Genomic DNA, 22,455 nt, shown 5'->3' with positions numbered 1-22,455 from the left:
ATCCATGCAAAGTTTTCCAGTATGTGTTCTCTGTTTGAGGAGGTTTTTTTAGCTATTTAAAATGTAATTCAAATGGGAAAGGATTTGAATATTACATTAATTAGTTCTCATTATTTTAGCCTTATTCCATAGTGAGGCAGTGAATTAATACTGACTTGCATTACTAACTCGCTATTTGGAAGTGCTAGCTCTGTTATCTGTTCTGCCAGGACTGCGATCTTCTCCTCGCCCCCCTTTGCCAGAGCTTATTAGGAGCTGTGACTCCTCTTCCTTCAAGTGCCGGCTATACTCCTGTTTGGAAATCAATGCCAGAATCTACTTTCTTCAACTTTGGCATGAAATAAAGAATACACAGCACAGAAGATGCCAGCTGAATCTCAACCGGCACACAGAAACCACTGATACCATACTGTAGTGGGGCTTGGGACAAACCAACTGAAACACGTGGACAGCCTGTAGCTTGGTTGCTTTTGGCAGATATTTGTTACCTTATCTTACCTCAAAGAACATGATGGTAACACTTGTCTTAAAAAAGTGACATTTATTGAAGATAAAGATAAGTCAGAGAAGCAACAGTGAACCAGAAGAAGTTGGTAGATGAAATGAGGAAGTGGGGAAAGAAGGCTCATTTGAAGGGAAGAGGACTAGAGTGAGAATCTGCTCTGGGCCTAAAAACATGGAATAGCGGCACTTTCAGAGATGGGATTCTAGTGTTTTTGTAAGCAAGTATAAAACCCAGTCCAAGTGCAGTCTTTTGTTTTATGAATAGGCTGGTTTCATGTATGTTTGAATACTGTAACTGGCCAGTAGTTGTCACCTCTATTTCTTTCCTGGCACCTTAGTCAGTAGAGCTAGATTGTATGATGAGTCTTCATTTAAAATACATAAACCTTGTACCGTCTGCCTGCCTTTGCCAGCGGTCCACTTAGGTGTTGGCACAAGAGTGCCTTGGGATTTAAAGAGATTTGAGATATACCTATTAACCTTTTCTTTTTTTCTTCCTATTTCTGAGGGTGATTACAGAATTAGTATTTATTGGCCTAGGAAAGGACATGCCCATTACTATCGGTGTGGCAAGTGTAAATGTTTTAACTTGGTATTTTTACTGGCACCAGTGAGGAAAAGGAGTCTGTCAAACATTTCTGGCCTCTTGCATATCTAACCCACTTGCCCCTCGGTGTGAAGTAGAAATACACATGAAAATAAAAGGGAGGTAATATTCTTTTTGCCTCCTTTCTCTTCTTTTCTTGCATTATCAAACGGAGTGCTAGGATAAGAGGTGAGCGGAGACGAGCTGTGGGTCTGTGAATTGTTTCACAAAACTAATTTAATGTGTCTTAACCATAGCTGTTACTATATGCTGATCTGGAGAGTAGACATGGAATAGTGCCAGTCTTGCAGGTATGACTAGTCCAGAAGTTGCAGTGCCAGTGCTACCTTGAAGAGAAAGGCTTTCCAATCTAGGGAAATGTGTTTGGACTTGGATATCCATGTTCGGTCCATGCTATTTTGTACTTAGCAGGGAAGGAGTGAGGTTGCCTCCCTGTTCTTAATGGGTCCTCTAAGGCAGCATGGTGTACTCCAGCTGACCTTCCTGCTGAGTTTACCTTGCAGCTAATGGGCTTCCACTGGATGTCACTGTTGCTCTCTGTGAATACGGTTAAAATATCATTTTACCTGTGGCGAAAATGACTACTTGAAACAGAAGAAATGTGCTGGTATTTCTCCTTTGTTAGGATTAGCAGAATTGGGATTCAAATAGACAGCATACGCTACCTTCCCCCCCTCCAATCCTTTCCTGTTTTTAGTTTTAGCTAAGCCATTGAATTTAGTTGCCCTTGCTGAATAATGCATTGGATTTATGCATTGCTTAAAGGCAATGCCATCTTTCTAGATTTTTAAAAATTAATTCTTGGTGTCATATACTATTCTTTTAATGGGGGGGGGGGGGGAAATATGCACTGCAGAACTTAATTCAAGTGACTAGAGGTAAAGTTGAAAAGAACCCTGACCTCAGTTCCTCTCTTCTGGTGGGGAAGGGTAGGAAGAGAAGGGAAAAGGAGAAATATTTCATCTAGATCTAATTACAGGAATGCTACTCTGTACTAGTAGGTGTAAAATTTTCAGGTAGGTGGTAATCCTGGCAGTGTGTCTTCTAAATATCAGCATTTAGAAAGCTAAATGGCATTTTTGCCATTGTCCATCGGAGTTTTACTACTGATGTATATGTATTCTGTAGTTCATATTTGCCCCCCCGGATCAGTGTGGTAGTAGCTGGCTCGGATGCTGTTTGGTTAGAACCGTTTTCATCAGAGGCTTCAGAAACGGACTCTGGAACGAAGGCGGCTGAATTTCCCCCTTCCCCCAAGTAGTTGCACTGTGCTGTCTTTAAGTGGTTGCTATAAATAAATCACTTCTGTTTTCCCTTTGTCACTAAGAGCTGTATTGTATTCTAAAACTGCTTATCCATTCTTCCTTTAATGTTCAGCTGCTTCTCGCTATACTTCCAGCGCTTAATAAGCAGATGTTGTAATAAGATATTTAATGGCAGATACATTTGTTCAGTTGTGCTGAATAAATCATGCACTTGAACTCTGACTAAAATAGATTAAACCTCTACAGCAGTGTCATTGTTTCTGGTGCCCTTCCCCAGCGCTCATCTGGCGCTTTACCTTGCAGTTGAGTCAGATGGGAGCACAGGTGCCTCTTTGTGCAATCGTGGTGCTTGTCAGTACCGAGACAGTCGTAAAGCCAATGCATATTTCAGGGCTCTTTCTGTATTTTTGCAATTTTTTTTTTTAATCAGCTTGAATTTAAAATTGGTAGTGGCTGGCTCACCACATGCTTTATGCTGCTGTTAAGACCAAGGTAGCTGTAGTTTGGTCAGTGATGGGGTTTTTTAGTTGTTGTTCATTTTTGATGGACAGTAATGGGGCTATTTTAGCCCCCTTTACAAAACTGGAAACAGTTTCAATCTGGGGGCAAGTCAGTTCTTCCTCATTTGGGTGCATGTTTTCTGTCAAGTGTACTGCCCGTTTAGGCAGTGATAGGCACAGGTTGTAGTTTGGCTGTTAAGGGAAAGTTTCTGAACATTTTTGGCTTCCCTTAATACGTCAGGGCAAGGCTTTCCCCAGAAACCTACAGTGATGCTTAGCACTGTCAAATTCAGAGGATGCACTAATAGTTTAATAGTTAAGTTTATTGCCTAATAGTGAGTGCAGCTTCAACCAGTGTCACTGCTGTATTTGAACCGTGACAGAAGTGCAGCTAGTTGCTTATGGAGGATAACCTGTTGCTCTGAGTCACTGTACAGGCTCTTTCCAATTTTTTAACGAAGGAGTGTTTTCTTTAGCTCATAAAAATGTTTAAATTTGTCGTTGTCATCTCTCTCAAATGGATGCCAAAATAAATTCTGGAGATCTGCTTAGATTTGAACTAATTATAAAGCACGCCAGTATCTGCCCTGTGAAACTCTGCTTGCATTTCCTCATGTGGGCAAAGCTTTTGTTGACTTTAATGAATGGGCACTTTGGTATGGAAAACCCAAAAGGATTAAAAAACCCTGCTTTTATCCTTGAAGTCATGGTAGGAAGGCCACGGTATCCTTGTTCTCCTTTGTTCCTGAGGCTTCTAATGGCAGAGAGGGGCGTGCTTTAGGCAGTGTCGATGCAAATATTCATACTTAGGCTCCTCAGCCTCTTCAAAAAAGTGAGTTGAATTTTTAGTCTAATTATTTGTCTGGAATCTGATCCAAATGAGCCTGAATGCAAATGCTTTGGTTTAACCCATAAAAAGGGAAGTGCTGTGCCTGGGTGAGCGAGGAAGCAGCGTGTGCATCCACGTTGGCTTCGCCGGCTGTCAGCCGATCCTTTACTCTTGTCCCTCTGCTGTTCTGAATATCGCGGGCTGCAGTTACGCCTTGCAATGGTGGGGGAGTTTTTGTTGTTGTCATTTATGACTAGCTGAGAGCTTGCAGGCTTTTTCTGTGAAGTGCACCTTGCATCGGACATGGCCTGGTTAGGCAAATCCCAGCTTAACTCTTGTGGAATGCTGTATGTAGGGCCCGTCGCAGAGAAGCCTACTTGGAGAGGACCCAAGTTTCATATTGCAGCTTCATGCTGTCAGAGTGAGTGGGATGATTAGGAAGATGCATCTAACAGATTTCATATTTCTCTGCCTGACTTTGTGGGCTGCAATTCAAAGTGGTATCTGTAAGTGTGGATGTTGGATGCTTGATTCTTGCACCTGCTGTGGCAGGGAGGTTAGGATGTGCTTGGGTGGGTTTTTTTTTTTTTCTTGTTTCTAGAACTGAATATGCAAATACCTTGCTTAGTAGAAAGCCTCCCTTTTGGAAGTCACTCTTAATGACATAGTGACATAGCTTTTATTTTGCTGGCTGAATAGGTACCTGGTTTAGGTAGATGCCCTAACACAGGACTATATTGCTGAAGGCACTAGCTACAGGTTGTCTTCCTGATCATGACAGTGGTCTGTAAGTGACCTTTCGGGCAGCTATGGTATTGGAAATGGGGTAGTATGCTGTCATGCTTTTATTTTTCAAATGCTTTTTGGGAGGGTTACTGCCATTCAGAGTACCTTCGGGAGCCCACAGTTCCTACAGGCTTTGTGGAGGTGGCTTGCTTGGCTTTTCATGGTGGCAGCATGTAGCCTGTCGGCTGCTCAGCAGATTCTGGTGTCTGTGACAAACAGCCGCTGCTGCCTCCAGCTTCAACTCTTGACATGATGAGGGAGCATCTGCCCCTAATGCATCAGCTGTGGGAACATCTATGCAGTTTTGCCCTTGCAAATACACCAGACTCTTAAACTTTCTGGACTGTGTGAGGTAGCAAAGAGAACACTAAATCTGGGTTCAACCCAACTGCTTGTTATGAAAAGCTGTCTGACATATGTTTTAAAGATAGAGGAGAAAATATGTTGGTACAGTCATTTCTCTGCTTCTATGAGTCAGCTTGTTCTAATGGTTTTTGAAGTGGAAAGCTCATAATCATCTGGGGCTTTTAAGTGCAGGTTGAATGTAGTGTTAGCTCAATCAAATATCTGCTGTGCCATGTTTGACTGGCCTAAAGTTACCTGTCCAAATATGAAAATAACAAGAAAATATACTTTTTATGCTAATTACCTGTTGAACGGTGTTTTGTTATGCTTTTTTACTTTAAAATTTTAAACAGCAAATAGCAGCTCTTGTAAAGCTGGGTTTAACTCATTTGTGCAAGAGTACATTTTGGTTGATTAAGTGAGCAACCTGTGGCCCTTGGGCCACCTGCAGCTCATGAGCAGCTCAAGTGAGGCTCCCATGCCAGGGCTATGTAATGTGGCTCAGAGCGTGGGCTGTGTTGACCTAGGACCTGCGGATAATCCAAATTGCTGGAACTGGGAGGAAGCAAATTAGCAGAGGGTGGCATGGCTGGTACCGCCTGATATCCAGCTGCATCCCGAGCCTGTGGTGTAGCATGGTGATCCTTGTGGCACAGTTGTCATCTGTAGCCCTTGAGCTGTTCCTAAACCTTTACCTTCCTTTCCTGCGCCTTACAGAATACTTGCTGTGTGATACTTGGCTGTGTGTAGATCTGGGTGGGCTTTGTGTGATTGTGGTGCTGGATCAGGGTTGCAGCGGAAAGGCTTGCTGGGTCCCACACAGTGCGATTACTGAAGAAATCTGAAAACTTCAGCAGTATTCAGACTTCTTCTGCAAAGCAGTGCTGAATTATTTTTGATTCTTAAGGCACTGAATAATTTTGTTTTGTTTTTGAAGTTACATGAGATGGGCTAAGATCTTGCTGCAGCTTAGTTCCATCATCGTTATCTGTGTGTATGTGCCTGGCATCAAACACAGAAGTGAGCAGGAAAATGCAGTGCTAATCAGATATGTGTTCATTAATACTGTGTGAACAAAGATGTGAAGCCGCTCTTCATTTCTCATTTAATGGACGTGTACGCAAGAACTTTTAGAGAGGGTTTTTCAGTCTGTCAAAACTCCTTCCTTTTTTGTTGATTTGCAAACTTCAGTCATTTACATGAACAATAAGTGCACACAATGGAACTGTACCAGTCGTCAGGCCGTGGAAGAATGACACTGAGTGCTGTGATCGTGGCTTTAGATTCAAATTGTGTCTCTTAACGTATATTAAGAAACTAAACACTTTGCAGTTGCTTATTCAGTTGGCTGCCTTCTTCTGTTAGATGAACTTCTCTGAACATGTTCCACTGGTGGTAATGCAGATAAATAATGCAAATAGTGTTTGTTCTAGAAGAAAGATACAATTCTGAAAGAAAAAGAAGAATGAGGAATAAGTTCTCTAGTAAAGATCTGCTTGTTTTAAAAACTTAATTAATTCTGAATGAAATATTCAAGCTTGCATAACTAAAATAGTTGAAATTGAAACTTCAAAGTAAACTTGTTCTTGTAACCTCATTGAGGAGGGAGAACCAGTTCAAGATATAAACAAAATTAAAATGACTGAATCAAAATTGTGTCTGTTTCAACTTAATGCATATTGGAACATTTAGCTTTTGCAGAATTTAACTACATTACTGCAACCTTGACTTCTTACAGTTAACAAACATGGAGAGAGTCTTTTACTGTACTGTGCAATAACTTCTTTCACTGTTGGAGTGAAATAATAGGAGAGTCTTATCAGCATAGTTTACTTAATTCTTATAAATCAGATGTGCTACTTCCATATGGCTCCAAAAAGTCTCAATTTACCTGTATAATCTATGCTGATGTAGTACATGAGCAAAGCCCTTTGCATGTACATAATTTGAAGCTTGCAGGAGAGTTGCAAGTTTGACATCTACAATTTGCCTTTCCTGATGAAGATGTTTTTGAAGAAAAACAAAGAACACCCCCCCCACACACACACACACAAGATGCCCTGGAATGGCAGACAAGACTGCAGCAGCTTTTCTCCTTCCAGTTGTGGCTAAAGTAAACAATTATTTTTCTCTCTCCTTTTTTTTCCTTTTAATAGTGTAGATTGTTTCCCAGCAATAATTGTGCTTTACAGTTTTCTTCCATAAAGCAGAAACCTTCTCCAATTGTTTGCATTGCAATAGCAAATTACGTCTGTTTATTTTCCTAGCAATCAGAAATGGATTGTGGTGTTCATCTTAAGAAGACTAAAACTCAAGATCCTGGTAGGAACCATCAGCAGCAAGAGGAGGAGACCATTGCAAATACTCTAGAGCATATTGTGGGACAGCTGGATGTTCTGACTCAGGTATGGAGTTCTGTTTAGTTTTGGAATATTTTGCAATAGCATCCTAGAATAAAACTGTGGTTATTTCAAAATCTCTGCTTTTAGTAGCTTATTGATAAATCTTTCAGCTGCTTTGAGCAGGTTATCTCTATCAGTTCCTTCGCATCGACTTCCAGCTCAGGCCCTACTCTTCCCCCAGTTCCTTTATGCTGCAGTGCAGCAGAGAGCTGCTTGAGCCAGCTCTGGTACCCTCTGCTATTAGCCAATGTTTAGCCAAAGTAATGCCTAAAAGAGTGGCTAGATTAGCCAGAAGTTAGAGTTGGCTTCAGTGGGTAATGTCTCTCCTTCCCCTACACAGTTGGACTGCAGTGTATAGGTAAAGTCTGTTGAGATCCTCCTCCTTTCCCCCACCCCACCTTCAGCTACACAGGCCAATTTCTGCAGTATTCTCCTCCCACCTGCAAGTCTGGGCCCTTCCATGCCGCATCTCTCAGACACACTTGCTCACCCACAACTAACAAACAACTAAGCCCTTGCTGAAGCATTACCGTACAATTCTTCCTCAAAGTCATTAAATAATGCTGAGCATTAAGGACACTCACTAAACTGGTGGATAACCCTCCAACTACTTGAACAGTACTATCCAGTAGTGTTAATCTAACACATGATACGTTTGCTTAGTAAGAACTCGAGGACAGAGTCATGCTTTGTTTAACCAAATAGCTGCTCATTACTCCAACTGGGAAGTGTTCATTTCTGACCATTACCTGTGATCGAATATCATTGTGTATTTTTGAGGGACGTGAGAAGCGGGGAGGAAGCATGGGATAGTGAACGTTGGTGATTTTCTGGAAAATCTGTGTGGGAGGGCTTTTCTGGGAGTATTTTTCTTAGTGTTGATTCTGGGGAAGAACCAGCAGATCTTGAACACAGTGTTGAACACTGATTAGTAGTCCTAGTTAGGCCTTTGCTCTTGAGGGAAATATTTGTTGTCAAAAAATGTAAGATGATGGGTTGGAGAGCACAACAGGGGACTGAAGTAGATCTAATTTAAGGATATAAAACATTGCAGAATTGTACACAGTCTAAAACAGTGTAGGGTGAAACCCAGAAGATATGTAAGTTCATTGGCAGAAATACAAGAAAGCACTCTTTCTGTACTCTTTAGAACACACTGAACATTAGAAAAAAAATATTGTATGGCATTGGACTTTCATGTTTGTGATTAAAATGCAACCCAGTGTATATACAGAATATTTTATTACTGTTTTTGTCTCCCGAGTAAGGTTGGAATGTGATCCTTATCTCTCATTACATAAATCAGATCCACAGTTCTGATGATGAATGTGTAATGGCTCCATTTCAACTTCATAGGTGTTTAGAGGAGGCAAATATTCCAGTAAACAGTATGTGTGGGATTTAAACTAGATATAAGCAATGCAAACATAGCTCTAGAAGTTATTGTGTAACTGTAGAAAATTCAAAATGTTGTTTTAAGACTAGCAGAAAGAGAAATTGAGATCAGTGGGGGAGGAATAAATTAGTAGGTTATAGGATAAAATTGGAAATAAGTCTGAAATTATAGTAAAAAAACAAAAAGCTGCCCTGACTAGTAACTTTACATACAACAACTGTAGTGTTTTTGTCATCCTTATAGTACTTGATTTCCTGTTGCTTCTAATCTTTGTATGTTGTATTTTGCTATTAATGCCATCTTAATGCATGTGTACAAGTAGATCTGTCTGGTGTACTGCTGAAATGGTTTCATAATTCTCCATTTTCACTCTACTAATATTGCACCTGTTTTTGATATATAGAAGTAAAACAAACCAACACAAAACCGTCAAAGTCAAGCAAATAAAAATGGAAGAAGTCCTCATCCTTATAATAAGAAAGGAGATTCCTTAAAAAGGAGGGACATAGGCAGTTAGCTAGGCAGAGCTGTGGAAGGTAACTCTAGAAGATGTCCGCTCGCATAGCTAACTTTGTTTTTTCTTGCGGGCGCAAGAAATGGGTTGTAACACAGAAGGGAATGCAGGTCTGGCAGAGCTGCTGTTATCCCCTTTCAAACAAGCAGACGGTGACTAAGAGGCGCCATGGAGGAGCCCATCAGTAGCTGCAGTCTCCAAGTGAAACGCAAACAGCAGCTAGTGATGTTCATTTGGTCATCTTCCCTAGTCGTTTCTGCTGCAGCACAACTGCATGCCGCTCCTTATGCGCAGTAGGTTCAAACTAATGTTGCATGTTTTGCATTGGGTTTGCTGACCTCTTTTTGTGAAAGAGAGACACCACTGTTTGTTTGTTTTTTAAAAACAAAAGCTTTCATAAATAAATAACACATAACAAGCAACAGGATTTTTCCCTTCTTGAAGAAAGACTGAGGATGTACCAGTAGTCTCCTGTGGTGCTCTGTCATAAATCGTTGGCTCATAATTCCTGAGTGTTGTCTGTTTAAAAGGAGCAGTAATGACATAAGCAGAACCATACAGTTTAAGCTATTTCTTCGTTGAGAAGAAAAGACAAGACTCCCCATGATATTTCCAGAAACCCTCTTTTGGCACAGTCATCCCAAGGTTTTCCAGGAATTATAACTTTGTGGGAGGTTGGATATATTCCTAATGTGTAATACCTTTAGTTCCTGTTCTCTTTGTTCTCATAGTTTCCAACACTGTATTAACATAATGTAATAAATACACATAATGTGATAAACTACTTTGGGAAATTGTGCAAATCTCAAAGTAATTTATTCATCTTCTAATATTTCTTTTAGCCTTCATTTCAAGGTTTATCATGCAAAACTTCACATAATGTAAAAGTGGGAAAGAAAACATTGGTGTTTTCTTTGAAAATTTTCCACTGGAAAGAGATAATAGTAAGAAATCAGCTGAACATGGTCATCTCTTGCCAATGCACAGCTTTGTTCTGGCCTGCACACTCGAAGCTGCATTGTCCGCTGCGCACCAATTATCCGTACCTTCCCTCCATTGACAATAGATTTCTAGATGAAGTGGAGTGTCAGGTACTTGGAGACAGCAGGATTGTTTTTATTCTATTAAGAGGTCTCTTCCTGCCAGACACCAACTGCAAGTAGAAATGCTGAGGCTGTAGAGGCATTATGCCCTGCACAGCAAGATGCACTTGAACGGGCTTGCTTCTTCAGCCCGGCACTTCAGTTGTTATTAGAGAAAGTTGTATCAGAAGAGACTAGTGGCTGTTGTATACCACTTCTAGCGACAACTGTTATAGCTAATAGATACGAGTCCCCTCAGATTTATGAAGCTTCATTTTTATGCTGTTAACATCTTGCTATGATTTGATTCTTAAGGATTTTTGGCAGTTTTCTTTTAACTAGTCTTTGATTCAATTAAACCTTCCTCCCCTCCTCCTCTCCAGAATTATGTCAGCCCATTTTCTGTTTTATTTATAAGGAAATAGTCTAATCTGACCTGACAGAGTCACTAGAGGTCCCACTTATTTATTCACTTCACAGATTCCTCATGTTTTTCTAAACATGGGTTGTAGGCCATATTTTACATGCAAATAAAGAAGTCAGGCTCTGACTCTGTTTTTCAGACGAGGAGCACATACTTAATGATTTTGCTGCTTTGAGGGATGGAGTGAAGTTAAGACCTGGACGTAAACCCATTGTTTCCAGTGGTTCTTGAATTACTAAAAGGTACCGTGGTGCCCTTTGTAGGAAAGTTGGCAAATCAAATCTGATGAAGGAATGAGGAAGATGAATAATGAGTGTGCCTCATGCATGCTTTGCTCCTCCCTTTCCTGCAGCTTAATATTTTATCAATGTCTGAATAATTCTTAAATCCTGTTCTTTACGGGCATTTCAGATGGATGATTTGGAGGAAAATGGCAAAACACTTATCAAGTATTTGTAATCAAAGGCTGGGTCTTGGTATTTCAGTGCATATGTGAATGAATATGAAAGTTTTTATGGGAAAATAAAAGGATTTTTCCCTTGAATAACTCATTCCTTAATATTATAGAATAGAAAGGTGTTTTGGGCTGGAGCCAAAATGGAACAGGTATTAAGAATTTGTTTGGTGTGCTGCCTCAAATGCATTTCCTGCACATGCAGCTTGGCAGTTCTTCTGAAAGAGGATCATGAAAGAATAAACATCTTGGCCACATTGGAATATTGCATTTGCAATGATTAGCTTAAAGGGTTTATATACTTTTGCCCTCATTCCAAACACCCGCAGTTGCCACATTCACTCTGTTGATCCGTAGTGCTGGTATGCAATAGGCACTGAGGAAAAAAATTGCTGTTTTTATGTGGGAAGAAAGATGTTTCTTCTAGATGAAGAGTTCGGAATCAGGTTATCATAAAAGAAATCATAAATAGCTGAGATAATCCACCCGCAGGAAACAGTTTCATATACATTCAAAACTAATTGCATTGAAGCTGGGGGAAAATAGCACAATGAAACGTAGAAGACTCAATAAATCCCTGAGATAATCCGAGCCAGAACCAAAGGACAATCTAGCTCATGTGAGATTAAAGGATTATTTCACTTATTCCAGAAGAGTTTGCAGAGGGAGGGAGGAGAAGAATTTTTTAAATGAAATTATTTAGTACCAAAAAAGCTTGGAGGACAAGTGGGAAGCTTTTTAATTAAAATCGAAGGTGTTTGTGCAATGCATATAATAAAAATCACATTTGTTAGTCTTTACTTGGAGATATGGTCTTCAAAGCATGTGTTTGTAAGGAATGAATGACCACTCTCTTCTGAGAGGTATTGAATGTAGATTAAACAACTGGTTTAGTAAAATAAATTCTTTTGACTTCAAGTAGTTACGAGTCAATAGGTCAGATTTTTGGTTAAGCATTGCTTACCTGTGCCTGGCAGAAATGTCATGGTTTGTATATTGCTTTCAGTACCTGCATACCCACTGGCAACAAGAGGTCCCAGCAAAAAAGTATCTTGGGGGGAACCTTTGAAATGCAAACAGGTTTTTATTCTAAAAGCAATTGTTGTTTTAAATCCAAAACATTAAAAAAAAGTTTCCATCTGAAAAATTGGTGAAATACTGGAGAAACTTGGTTTTTAAATCTTAATTTAGAGGACATAGAGGCCGTTTCTTATGAGTTGGGACCATCTCTTGGAGATGCAGGAGCTTTGATCTCTCACTCGGAATGAAAATAAATGAAACAGTCTGGTTGTTGCCAGTCCTCTGTATAGTAACATCAGAGCTACTCTTTTTCTGAAATTCACTTCCAAAATACGCTTGTTACAAAATCTCCGTCAGCCTAGATCCAAATGGATTTTTCTTTCTTCTAAGACTGCCTAAATAAAATGCACTCCTACTGATACTGCTGTTATTAGCATTCTAGGACACTGTCCAAAGCCTGGCTTCTCAAAAATGCTCATTGTCTCCCTGGAGGTTCAGAGGACCTTCAACTTGCATTAGTCTGCAATGGGAAGGAATACTAAGCACCTTCCACGGTTTGTTTTCACAGGCAGACCTTGAAGAGGAATCCTTTGGTACACTTGCTTAATAAAAACTGTTACTCAGCCATTGGGTGCCAGCGGCAGGGTTAATTTTACTGAGTGATTTGTTCAGCACCATTCTAGGGTAGGCTGGGAGGCAGGGGAAGGAAAAAAAAAAGAGAAGTCTTCCTGAAGCTCACCCTCATGATTGTGGCTGGGGGAAACCTCTAGTCTTTTGGGGCTGCTAAACTGTGTATTGTAAGGTTGCTCTCATGGTACGTACTTGGATATCTCTTGGTAGCTCATCAGACCTGCCTGTATTTTCATACCAGATGGTGAAACATAGTCTCCAAACTCCTTTTTCCGTACTTTGCTGATCTAACCCTATGGCTGTGGAGACTCTGCACCGCAGAGACTGCCCTTACCTGAGCAGAAGCATGCACGAATTCCCTTCCAGAAACTTGCAGGGCCCAATGTAAGTGCCAGCAATTTGGCACTGGCTGATAAACTGCCAAGACTGAAGCAATAGAGATGTGTGATGAAACATCTTTAATAAGGCGGCTCTTGAATGCAAATTGAAAGGCTCATCAACATGGTTGCAGACAGCTTGTATGCTTTGTGTCCCTGCATGATATAGAGACAACTGGCAGAGCCTGTGGCTCATCTTGTTTGTTCCTCAGATTGATTTAGTAGAAAGGGAGATCCCCTTTTGTACTCCAGGGTCCCTTCGGTCGCTGTGATATAGCTACTGACCATGCTGCTTGGCCTGACAAAGTCAATAATGCTGCAATTTCTAGGTAACCCTGTGTGTTTTTCCTACTGGAAAAAGAGCAACTAGTACTGTGAGTGTTACAATTAGTGTTGTCTCTGTACTTATTGTCTACTACAGGACTGCCAAAGCTGCTTCTGTACTCTAGTTAAAGAACTATTTAACTGTGATTCAAGCATCTATAGAAACTGGAACATGCTAGGAGGTGGAAGAAGAGATGGCAGCAGATAATGGTGAGGGTGGGGGTAGTTGAGCAATACTCATTTCAAAATTGAGAACTCTTTCTTCCCTTCTGTCTGGTCCTTTGGGTTGCTAAACATCAAAAATCCTTTACGAGTATTGCTAGTAACAAGTGGCTGGTTGACTGTTGGCTGAAGAGAACTGGTGTGGCTGTGAGCTTGTGTTCTGCATTAGAGAACACGCTTCAAAGTCATTTAGCCGCAAAGCTTTTTGAGCAGGTCTGGAGTTCCGCGTAGGGATCCTGATGAGGCCAGGTTAGGGATAGTGTTTGTACTTCTGCAGGCCTTGTGACATATTCCTAATCCATGTGACACAACAGGGAGAGGCGACCTCTTTTCCAGGGTTAAGCAAAACTGAGAAAGAAATACACTGGAGCTCTTGCAGCAGTGTGGGGTCCTCCAGCATCAGAACAACGTGGGTTTGTATTACTGTGTGCAGTAACAAAGATTCTACTGGGAAGGCTTCCTCAGCAGCACTGATTTTAGCATAAATGCTCTCAGGAGAGGAAGGGCAGTAGGCAGCTTTGGGAGCCTGACTGTCCCAGAGTGTGTATAAGAGGTCTTGACTTGATTTATGCATGTTGGAGAGGTTCATAAAAGTAGGTGCTTGCAAGGCTGGCCTCTGTCCCCTAGGCAGACAGCTCACGAGAGGAGGTGAAATCTGCCAGTGCCTTGTAGTATGGGCAAGCGACTAGAGCACTGTCAGAAGTCTGGGTCCTTGGGAGGTTTGTTTATTTGCCTTTTTTTCCTCTGCCCTTTAGTAAGCAGTTTGCTCATTGAAGGTTTTGGTAAACTAGTGCGTAGCATCTTGATAGCGACTGTGCTTGACCATCACTGTCTGTCCCTACAGAAATGCCTGGACTTAAGCTCTGAACTTTTTGCCTACTTCCATAAGGTAAGGAAAATGGGGCCAGTTTTGATACCATATGGATGTGTAACATGAAGCATAACACAGGTCTAGAAAACCATGTCAAGTGTGCTTCTGGGACTTCCAGCTCCTGACTGCGCAGTAGCACTGAACAAGAAAGTGTCATCTAGTTGCGTTGGGACTTAGCATTTTACAGTGCAAATTGAAAGTGAAATTGAAGTATGTTGCAAAGTAAACACATGAAGACTTATGAAGTTGCATTAAAGAAGGATTGAGGGAGAAAAAGACTAAAGCACTAAATGAAAGATCATCTTCATTCTGAAATAATCAATATGGTATCCTTAAATCAGTCTGTGTAATATTCTGTGCAAATACTCTTTGTGAGAATTTTCTTTAGTGTTTGCTTTCAAAACAAGTAAGCTTGTGAAGAGCTACAAAGCTTATTTAATGTGTCTCTGGGGTAGAAGATCTTGTTTTAGTTTATGAAAGGACAAGAAGCTATCACTTCTTTAGAAATCATTTCGCATTTTAAAAAAATGTTAATTGTGTGTTTGATCTTTGAGATTAAGACTTTGACCGCTAGAATGGCTTGTCCCAGCATGCAAAGAGCCTTGCATTCATATGATTGCAATGTAAAACGTTAATAACTGTGAAGGCTTTGTGCTTTGTTAGGCATTCAGATATGAGACTTACTTCCTTGGTTTGTCTAAAATGCCAACTTTTGCTCAAACCTATTGAGAGGTATAAGGGCTGCAATGTTGGCAGCTGTTTCTGGCCTGTCTCAAACCTGTGTTCGTATGTGACGTGTTTAAGGAGGACAGACTAGTTCTCTTTAAGTAAGCTTAGCAGTAGCGCAGGGATCTGCTTTGAGTTTCACTATATGCAATTGTTGAGATTGAAGGGAGGCTGACAGCAAGTCAGGGCAAAACTTAGTACGATAGGGTGCTTACAGGACAGGTTCGTGCTTGAACCTCAGAGTGACTTGCTGCACAAGTTCTCCTCTGAACCTTTTAATTTTGCAACTGAATTTTGGTATTTTTAACTATTGTCTGTAAAATGAATTAATAACTCTTTCTATAAGTGTTCAAACATAGATATGGCTGCCCTGATGCAAATGACTCTTGTGGTATTTTATTTCACTCGTTGAATTAGTTTAGAGAAAGGGCTCCCAAGCTTAATTTACCTGGGTATCTGCTAATTCCTGTCTCCGCACAGGGACTGTGTGTATGTTCAGGAAGGCATTTAGTGGGTGTTTGAGGTATCATCTTAGCGACATCTGCGTGTAATAGCTGGGGACTTCTTGTGCAGCTATTACTCCGTTCAATTGATGCAGTCAAATGGTAGCAACTGTACTCCTTTCCTCTAAGACTGTTTTAACTTTCCAGTATGGTGCTAATAGGTGTAACAAAGGCTGTGCAGCAGGCCATGGTCTGTAGTTGTCATGGATTTGTGCCCTAGAGGTATTGAGGTACCTTTGAACCCAGTTGTTAGCATTTGCTGAGGAAGAACCCTTGCGGCTCCTTAGATGCTAAGGTAGTGTCATTATGGTGCACTTTATTTGCTCTGCTTTGTGGTCCTGTTTGGGACTGAAATCTGCTCTGAAATGACCCTTTTATGGAAAGCCAAGTAACCCACAGAAGTGTAGCTGGGCAGTTAGCTCTTCTAAAACAAACTAGTGCTGGCCTCCTTGTTTACAGAAAGCAGAGCTCTTAAGTATACAAGTCCAGGTCAAACTTGACAAGTCTCATTCTGCAAATCCGTAGGCCATCTGTCCTCTTGGTAGATTCTCCCTCCTCTGCTGTGCTTCCTTCCCTCTCTGCTCACCTACTTGCAGTGGGGGGAGCGAGAGGCTATTTGTAAGGCTTCAAGAAGCTCAGTTCAGTGAGGTTTTTGTTCGTTGTCAGTGTCTGATAGTTAGAGCTTCCATTTTGCTTTTCTCGATGTACCTCTTGAGAGGAGTCCCTAAGTGTCTCCTTGTATGAGCGCAGTGAAGTGCGGAGACTGAGGAATGCACAGAGACTATAAAGACATTGCAAAATATCCTTTTTTTTTTTTTTTTTTTTTTTTTTTTTTTTTAAACCTTAAGAGGTAAACTGGATAGTTTCTCCCTGGGTAGCTTAGGACAATAACGAACTACTGAACCTGAGCAGTGGAGCTGATCTGTCAGAATGAACCCAAGTACAACTGGGCCATGTTCCATGGTGAAGAAGAATAAATCCTAAGACATCAGCCATTGTTTTGAATGTGCTAGCCTTAGCTGTCGGAGTGATGATTAAATGCAGCTTCTCATGATATCCTGCCAAAAGCGCTGGTATGGATATGTGATATAAAGCATGTCTAATTTTCACTGTTACTTGCCCTAAGCCTAAAAATGCAGGCCACTGTGTTACCTCTAACATCACTGTAAGATGATACTATGAAGAAAATTAAATAATGATGTATTCATAGTACAGAGATATAATCATTCCAATGTCTTTGTGCGTTGTGGTTAGAAATCCCTGTATCCAAAACTGTCATTAGAAAGTCTCTGATAGATTTCCTCCCCACCCCATCCCAGTATAGCACTTCTGTGCTTGTTACCTGTTCTTTTGCAGGTGCTTTTTTGGGATTAAAAACGAAAAAAATGTTCTTTTCATAAATTAACATGTGAAATGGGAAGGAAAATCTTAAGAGGTAGAAGAATAATGCTCTTTCTTATGCTATTTGATACATTACACGTAAGTGCCTTGCAAAATCATTCTTAGCACATGCTTAGAATAATTGGTAACAGTCGGCATGGACTGAATTTTAGGAATCTTTGTATTTAAGTAAAGCTAAGAAACAAATTCTACCTACTTAGAGATCAATGGACAGTGAGATTTTTATGTTATGAAATGGTTAATGATGCCTGTAGTAGAAGCGTAGCAGCCGTGTAACGTTCTGCCTGCACATAGCTAAGAGCACTTCTACACGGCAGTCGGGAGGTGTGCTGGTATGCTTGTAGGCACAGCCATCCTGTCGTTACCTGGTGTGAGTAACAGGTGTGTGAATACCTGCTCTTCAGGGCCCCCCCTTACGCGTTAACAACTGGAGCAATGTTGCTGTATTGCTCTTTGCTATTGCCTGTGCTGACTAGAGCAGAGCCGGTGCAAGTCTGGCATGCTGAAAAACCCTGCACGCTGCCCAGGGCAGGATCTGCACCCTTCTGCTTGCAGGGCAGCCATCCCTCGGCGCGCCGGGCCTGGCGTTCCCATGCTCTTGTTCACTTCAGCCCCAGCTCCAGGCTAAGTGCTGTCCCAGTTAATGACCAGCCATCTGTCTGGACCGCTCTCTCTCCCGCTTACCCCCAGGGGCTTCAGTCGTTCCTCTCAGCTGCTCTGCTGCTGGGTGCTTTGAGGAGTCGGGAATCTGAGGGCCACTGAAGCTTTGTACCTTGAGGACAGCTAATGTGAGCTGCTTGATTGCTCCTGACTCTGCTTTTCAGGTTTCCTTTGGCAGTTGTTGAACTGGTTTAGGTTGGCCTTCAATTAGCACCTGATTCTCCTTATCTTTAGTCCTCAAAAGAGGGTGGCCTGATTGCCCCTGGAGGGCCTCTGCGAAAGCTCGACCTTGAGGCTAATAGTGGTTAAACCCTCTCTACTGCTTAATGAGGCAGGGAAATATTTAACATGAATTAAGGAAGAGATGGTGATGAAAGCTGAAACTGTTGCAGGATTGGGGCTTGGAGCAGAATCATAAATCACCATTATTATTTAGGTTGAGGGAGTAAAAATAATGTGAAGGAGTAACATAGGGGGCTGATCATCGTTAAAGCAAATGTTACCAGTGGATGCTTCTGTTCAGGTGTCATGGGGAGGATGGAGCTGAATATTCCCCGGACTGAAAAAGTAAATAGGACGCAATGTTTTTATCATAATTTCTCATGAACATTTCTAAAGAGGAAAAAAAAATTGACTCTTCTAAGCAAAGTGTGTGAAGATGAATGAAGGGAAATGTTGCAGAAACTGTTGTGCAGGTTGCTAGAAGTGATTTAATTAAGTTTTCTTTTGTGGGGGGGAAAAATTCTGTATTCTGCTGTGGTGCTTGTAATAAGGCTCAGTATGTTATTTTTAAAAGGTGTCTACTGTAATGTGAGAAATACTCCTTAAAAAAAATCAGGTTGATTTTTCTTTTTATTTAAGCCTAAGTTGTTATCCTTCTGCCGATTTATGTTCTACAACTCTAATATAAATTATCTAGCTTTTACTCCCTGGTGTGTAATGGAGACACAGAATTTGCTTAGGACACAATAGGAAGCCAGGATCTTGGTACAGAGAAAGGTATTGAGTGCAAACTTGACACAAGTGAACTCTCATTGAATCGAGCTAATGGTATTTCCTCGTTGGGTTAATTGTCAGTTTGGTGCCTTCTGAAATGCAATAGCAAAAACATGTAGCAGTTGAATGAGTGCAGTTTAATTTGCCTACCAACAGGGACTTGGTTTATAAATAGCAATGTGGAAATACTGTAAAATGTCAGCTGTGAATAAAGTAGCTTTTTGTTTGTGTGTGAGCTGCAATATAGCAATAATAGTGGTTGGGCAGCGTTTGTACTTTTCCTTACCTTCCTGGGATTTCAGATGCCCTTTATATTTTGGGTGTCGTGTATTCGAACATAAATGAACTGCCGTGGTCAACTTCTACTTTGGATTTTCAGGATTTCATTTTTTGACTTCTCCTTTTCCATGTTTAGCTTCCAAAAAATACTCACCACAAGTTTATTATCAGGGCAACTGTGTATGAATATAAGCAGAAAACATTTTCCTTACGACCTTTCCCACAAACTCAACATTTTCTGAAATCCACTTTGTTTGCATTTTGTTTTACCATGCTGTGTGCAACAGTGCTTAGCTCACACCGGCAGCGTCGTGCTGGCAATAAATCAGGGAATGAAGGACCCGCAAGTAATCTGGGGCTTTGCTTCTAGCAGGGTAGTGTGACCAGGACATGAATTCAGTTGATTAGCTTCTGAAAGGAAATTTGATGCAATGGGTTTTTTTCTCCCTTTTAAATGAAAAACTGAGTCTTGAGTTACTTAGGTCTTCTTTTTAAATGGAAAAACCAGGATCCCCACTGATTTTCATTCTCTGTCTGGTTGGTTCCAGGCTAAGATCTTTCCTGTAAAGCCCTAGTACACATTCTGCATGCTGTGTTCTTCCTTGATCGGCTTTGCTCCTGACCTCTGCAAGACAGCCACTGGGCAATAGCTTGGCTGGATACAAAACGGATGAAATCCTGTCTCCTCTGCATAGATGACAGAGCTCCTGCTGGCTCTGGGGCACCTGGGATTTTACCTGGTGGCTCCCCAAGTTTGGGTCTGCCTCTCTCTGTGCTGCACTTCTTGTGCCTCGAAAGGAGTGGCAATAGAGAGGAAAACCCTCAAAATAATGCTAGTGCTGTAGGCCAGGGGAATATTCAAGTAAATCAAATCAGTTCTTTCAGGTAAAACTTGCTGCCGTTGTAGCAATGATACACTCCACAGCAGGAGTCTATTGTGCCTCAGCGCGGGTTAGTGGCTGTTTTGTGGTAGCAATAAGCTTTGAACCCTTGCTTGGAAAGCAAGGCGTGTGTTACTGGCAAATCCCGTGATGCAAAGTCCTTTCTGACGTTGTTGATGTGTGATTTTGTGATGTGGCTGAGGGGAAATGACTTTGCATAGTGTTTAATGCTCTGTTTGTATCACATCTGTGTTTTCTCTTCATCCCCCACCATTTTCTTTCATTTCCAAAATCATTTTACAGGAGACTTCTGGTCACTCGAATGACCTTAGCCAAGCTATTTCCTCTCTTTGTGCTTTAGTTTCCCCAGCTGTAAAAAGGGGATGATGAGACCTGCTTTCTTTTGTCAAGCACTTAGAGATGTGCTTACGAAATGTGCTATTAAAAGGCTTTCTATGTATAACTTCTATACAAATAGTGGTTGTCCAAGTTTATTTGGGTTGCTTTATCAAAGTCCAAGGTTGTGAACATCCTTTGTTTTTGACAGAGGATGTTATTTATGAAGTAAAAATGCTCAAAATGTGGAACTATTGATTGTTGCTGATAAGTTTATGATATTAAAACATTAAATGTAATCGTCATCTATTATCATTGTGGTGTTTTTGGAAGTTGGAAAGCAGTTTTGTGTAGCTAGCTGCCTTGATTACCTCAAAGTGATCAATAAAAGGTTTTCAGCAGAGGCTTTTATTGTCAAGTGGTTAAAATGTTCTTCCTGTGGATCCTGTATATGATGATTTCAGCTCTAGGAGAAAGATGCAGCAGTCCTTTCTGAGGTAACTTAATTACACAGAAATATTTAGACTGCCAGTTTTGGTTTAATTCCCCTCCATAACCCAATTGCACTACCTCAGACTGGGAGGATTTTCTTACTTGTCATCATGCTTGTCAGGTAAGTTCTGCGTATTGTAATTTCAACAAACCTACAGAATTCAGGAAGGGGAGAAAAGTGTGGGAAGCTAAGACAAATCGAAGCTAAAACTGGGAAGAACTACTCATAAACCTTTACCTCTTGTTCACAAAAACACTTCTAAGTGTTTGATGGCTCAAAAACCATGGTGTCTTCTGAATGTGGAAGGACAGAACCTTACAAACAGCCTGTCGGAGAGGGAAAGGGAGTGCAGACCCCAATGCGAAAGCACTTAAGTGCTTATAATCGATGCGTGGTGCTGTGCTCACAGGAGAGCTCGGCACCTGACATCTGCCAATACTGTTGACTGAAGTTGCTTGGGGCTGAGCCCAGCTAAAATGCTAATACAGGAGCATAGCCCTGAGATACCTCAAAATACTACCTGAATTTAGCACTGATTGTAGTCAGTCTGTGTGCAGTGTGTAGCTTGTCTTTGTGAGTGGTTCAGTGGCAACTTTTTTATTTTGCAGACGGTTTCCATCCTGGAGCAGAGACTGACACTCACTGAAGACAAGCTGAAAGAATGTCTTGAGAATCAGCAGAAAATCATTCAAAACAAAGTGAACTGACTTTGTGAGAGAGAACTGAAGCTGAAGGTGCTTGGAGGTTTGAGGCTTGGTTGTTTGTGTTTTTAACAGAGTGTGTATGACTTGCTTTATTTTGAGAGCAACCAATTTTTGATTGAAATGTACAGTTATTGTATCTGTAAATACAAAGCTTTGTTACTTTACTAAAATAAAAAGAGGATTTTATTCATAAGCATGGATAACGATTATGATCTCTTGTGTTTTCCAGATACTGTAGTAGCCTGAGTGTGGTATGAGGACTATCTAGCAAGGTCTCATCTCTTATGCCTTAGCTGCTGTGGAGTGAGTTTAAAAGTGCTTAAACATCTTGGAATTGCCAAGTGTCTCACACACACGGTACTAGGCTTGTTGCTGAGGTGTATGCTGGCTATAGGTCACAAGCAAAGAGTTCCTGGGGGGATATTTTGTGCAGAGCAGCCTGATGTAGTGGGAGTTCATAGGTGACGTTCTAGAATGGCTGGTGCCTGCAGAAGGTTGTCTCACCCAAGTCCCAGATGGTTGCTGGAGCATCTGACACAACAGTTTAGATACCAGATGATATTTGTGCAGAGACGCTGTTCTAATGGGTGGGATTTAACCCGCTCCCTCATGCAGTGCGTGGAAAACGATTTGCTCTGCTTGAGGCTGGAGGAGATGCTCTAGCTAGTCAGGCACGGTGTGGATCCCAAGGGGTTTTTGCTTTGTCTTGGTCTGTTTTTTAAATTAAAAGCAGAGGAGGGGGGAGAAAGAGGAGGCAACCAAATAGCAGAACACTTGCTGCAATCCTGGAACTTCTTCCTTCTCACACTGGAATACCTTTGATTTTTCAGTCATCTTGCAGATGTTTTCACAGTTGAATAGCTCATCACTCGCACCTACACTCTTCCCCTGCTCCCCCTTCTGCTCCTCCAAGACTTTCTTTCA

General features: G+C 41.2%; 1 protein-coding gene across 2 annotated transcripts in view; it reads left to right on the top strand.

Moving 5' to 3' along the window:
* POC1A (POC1 centriolar protein A) overlaps positions 1-21,724 on the top strand; it is a 67,351-nt gene extending 45,627 nt beyond the window's left edge. For both annotated transcript variants that reach the window (XM_067303195.1, XM_067303194.1), the window contains 2 exons: positions 7,104-7,241; positions 21,436-21,724. In XM_067303195.1, the coding sequence (XP_067159296.1) occupies positions 7,104-7,241; positions 21,436-21,534 (237 nt within the window). In that variant the 3' untranslated portion in view covers positions 21,535-21,724. The remainder of the gene's footprint in view (positions 1-7,103; positions 7,242-21,435) is intronic.
* The last annotated feature ends 731 nt before the right edge of the window (positions 21,725-22,455 follow it).

This window comes from Apteryx mantelli, chromosome 12 (genome assembly GCF_036417845.1).
Source record: "Apteryx mantelli isolate bAptMan1 chromosome 12, bAptMan1.hap1, whole genome shotgun sequence".
Lineage (NCBI taxonomy): Eukaryota > Metazoa > Chordata > Aves > Apterygiformes > Apterygidae > Apteryx > Apteryx mantelli.
The sequence above is the reverse complement of the archived record's forward strand: the minus strand, read 5'-3'. Positions and strand labels throughout refer to the sequence as shown.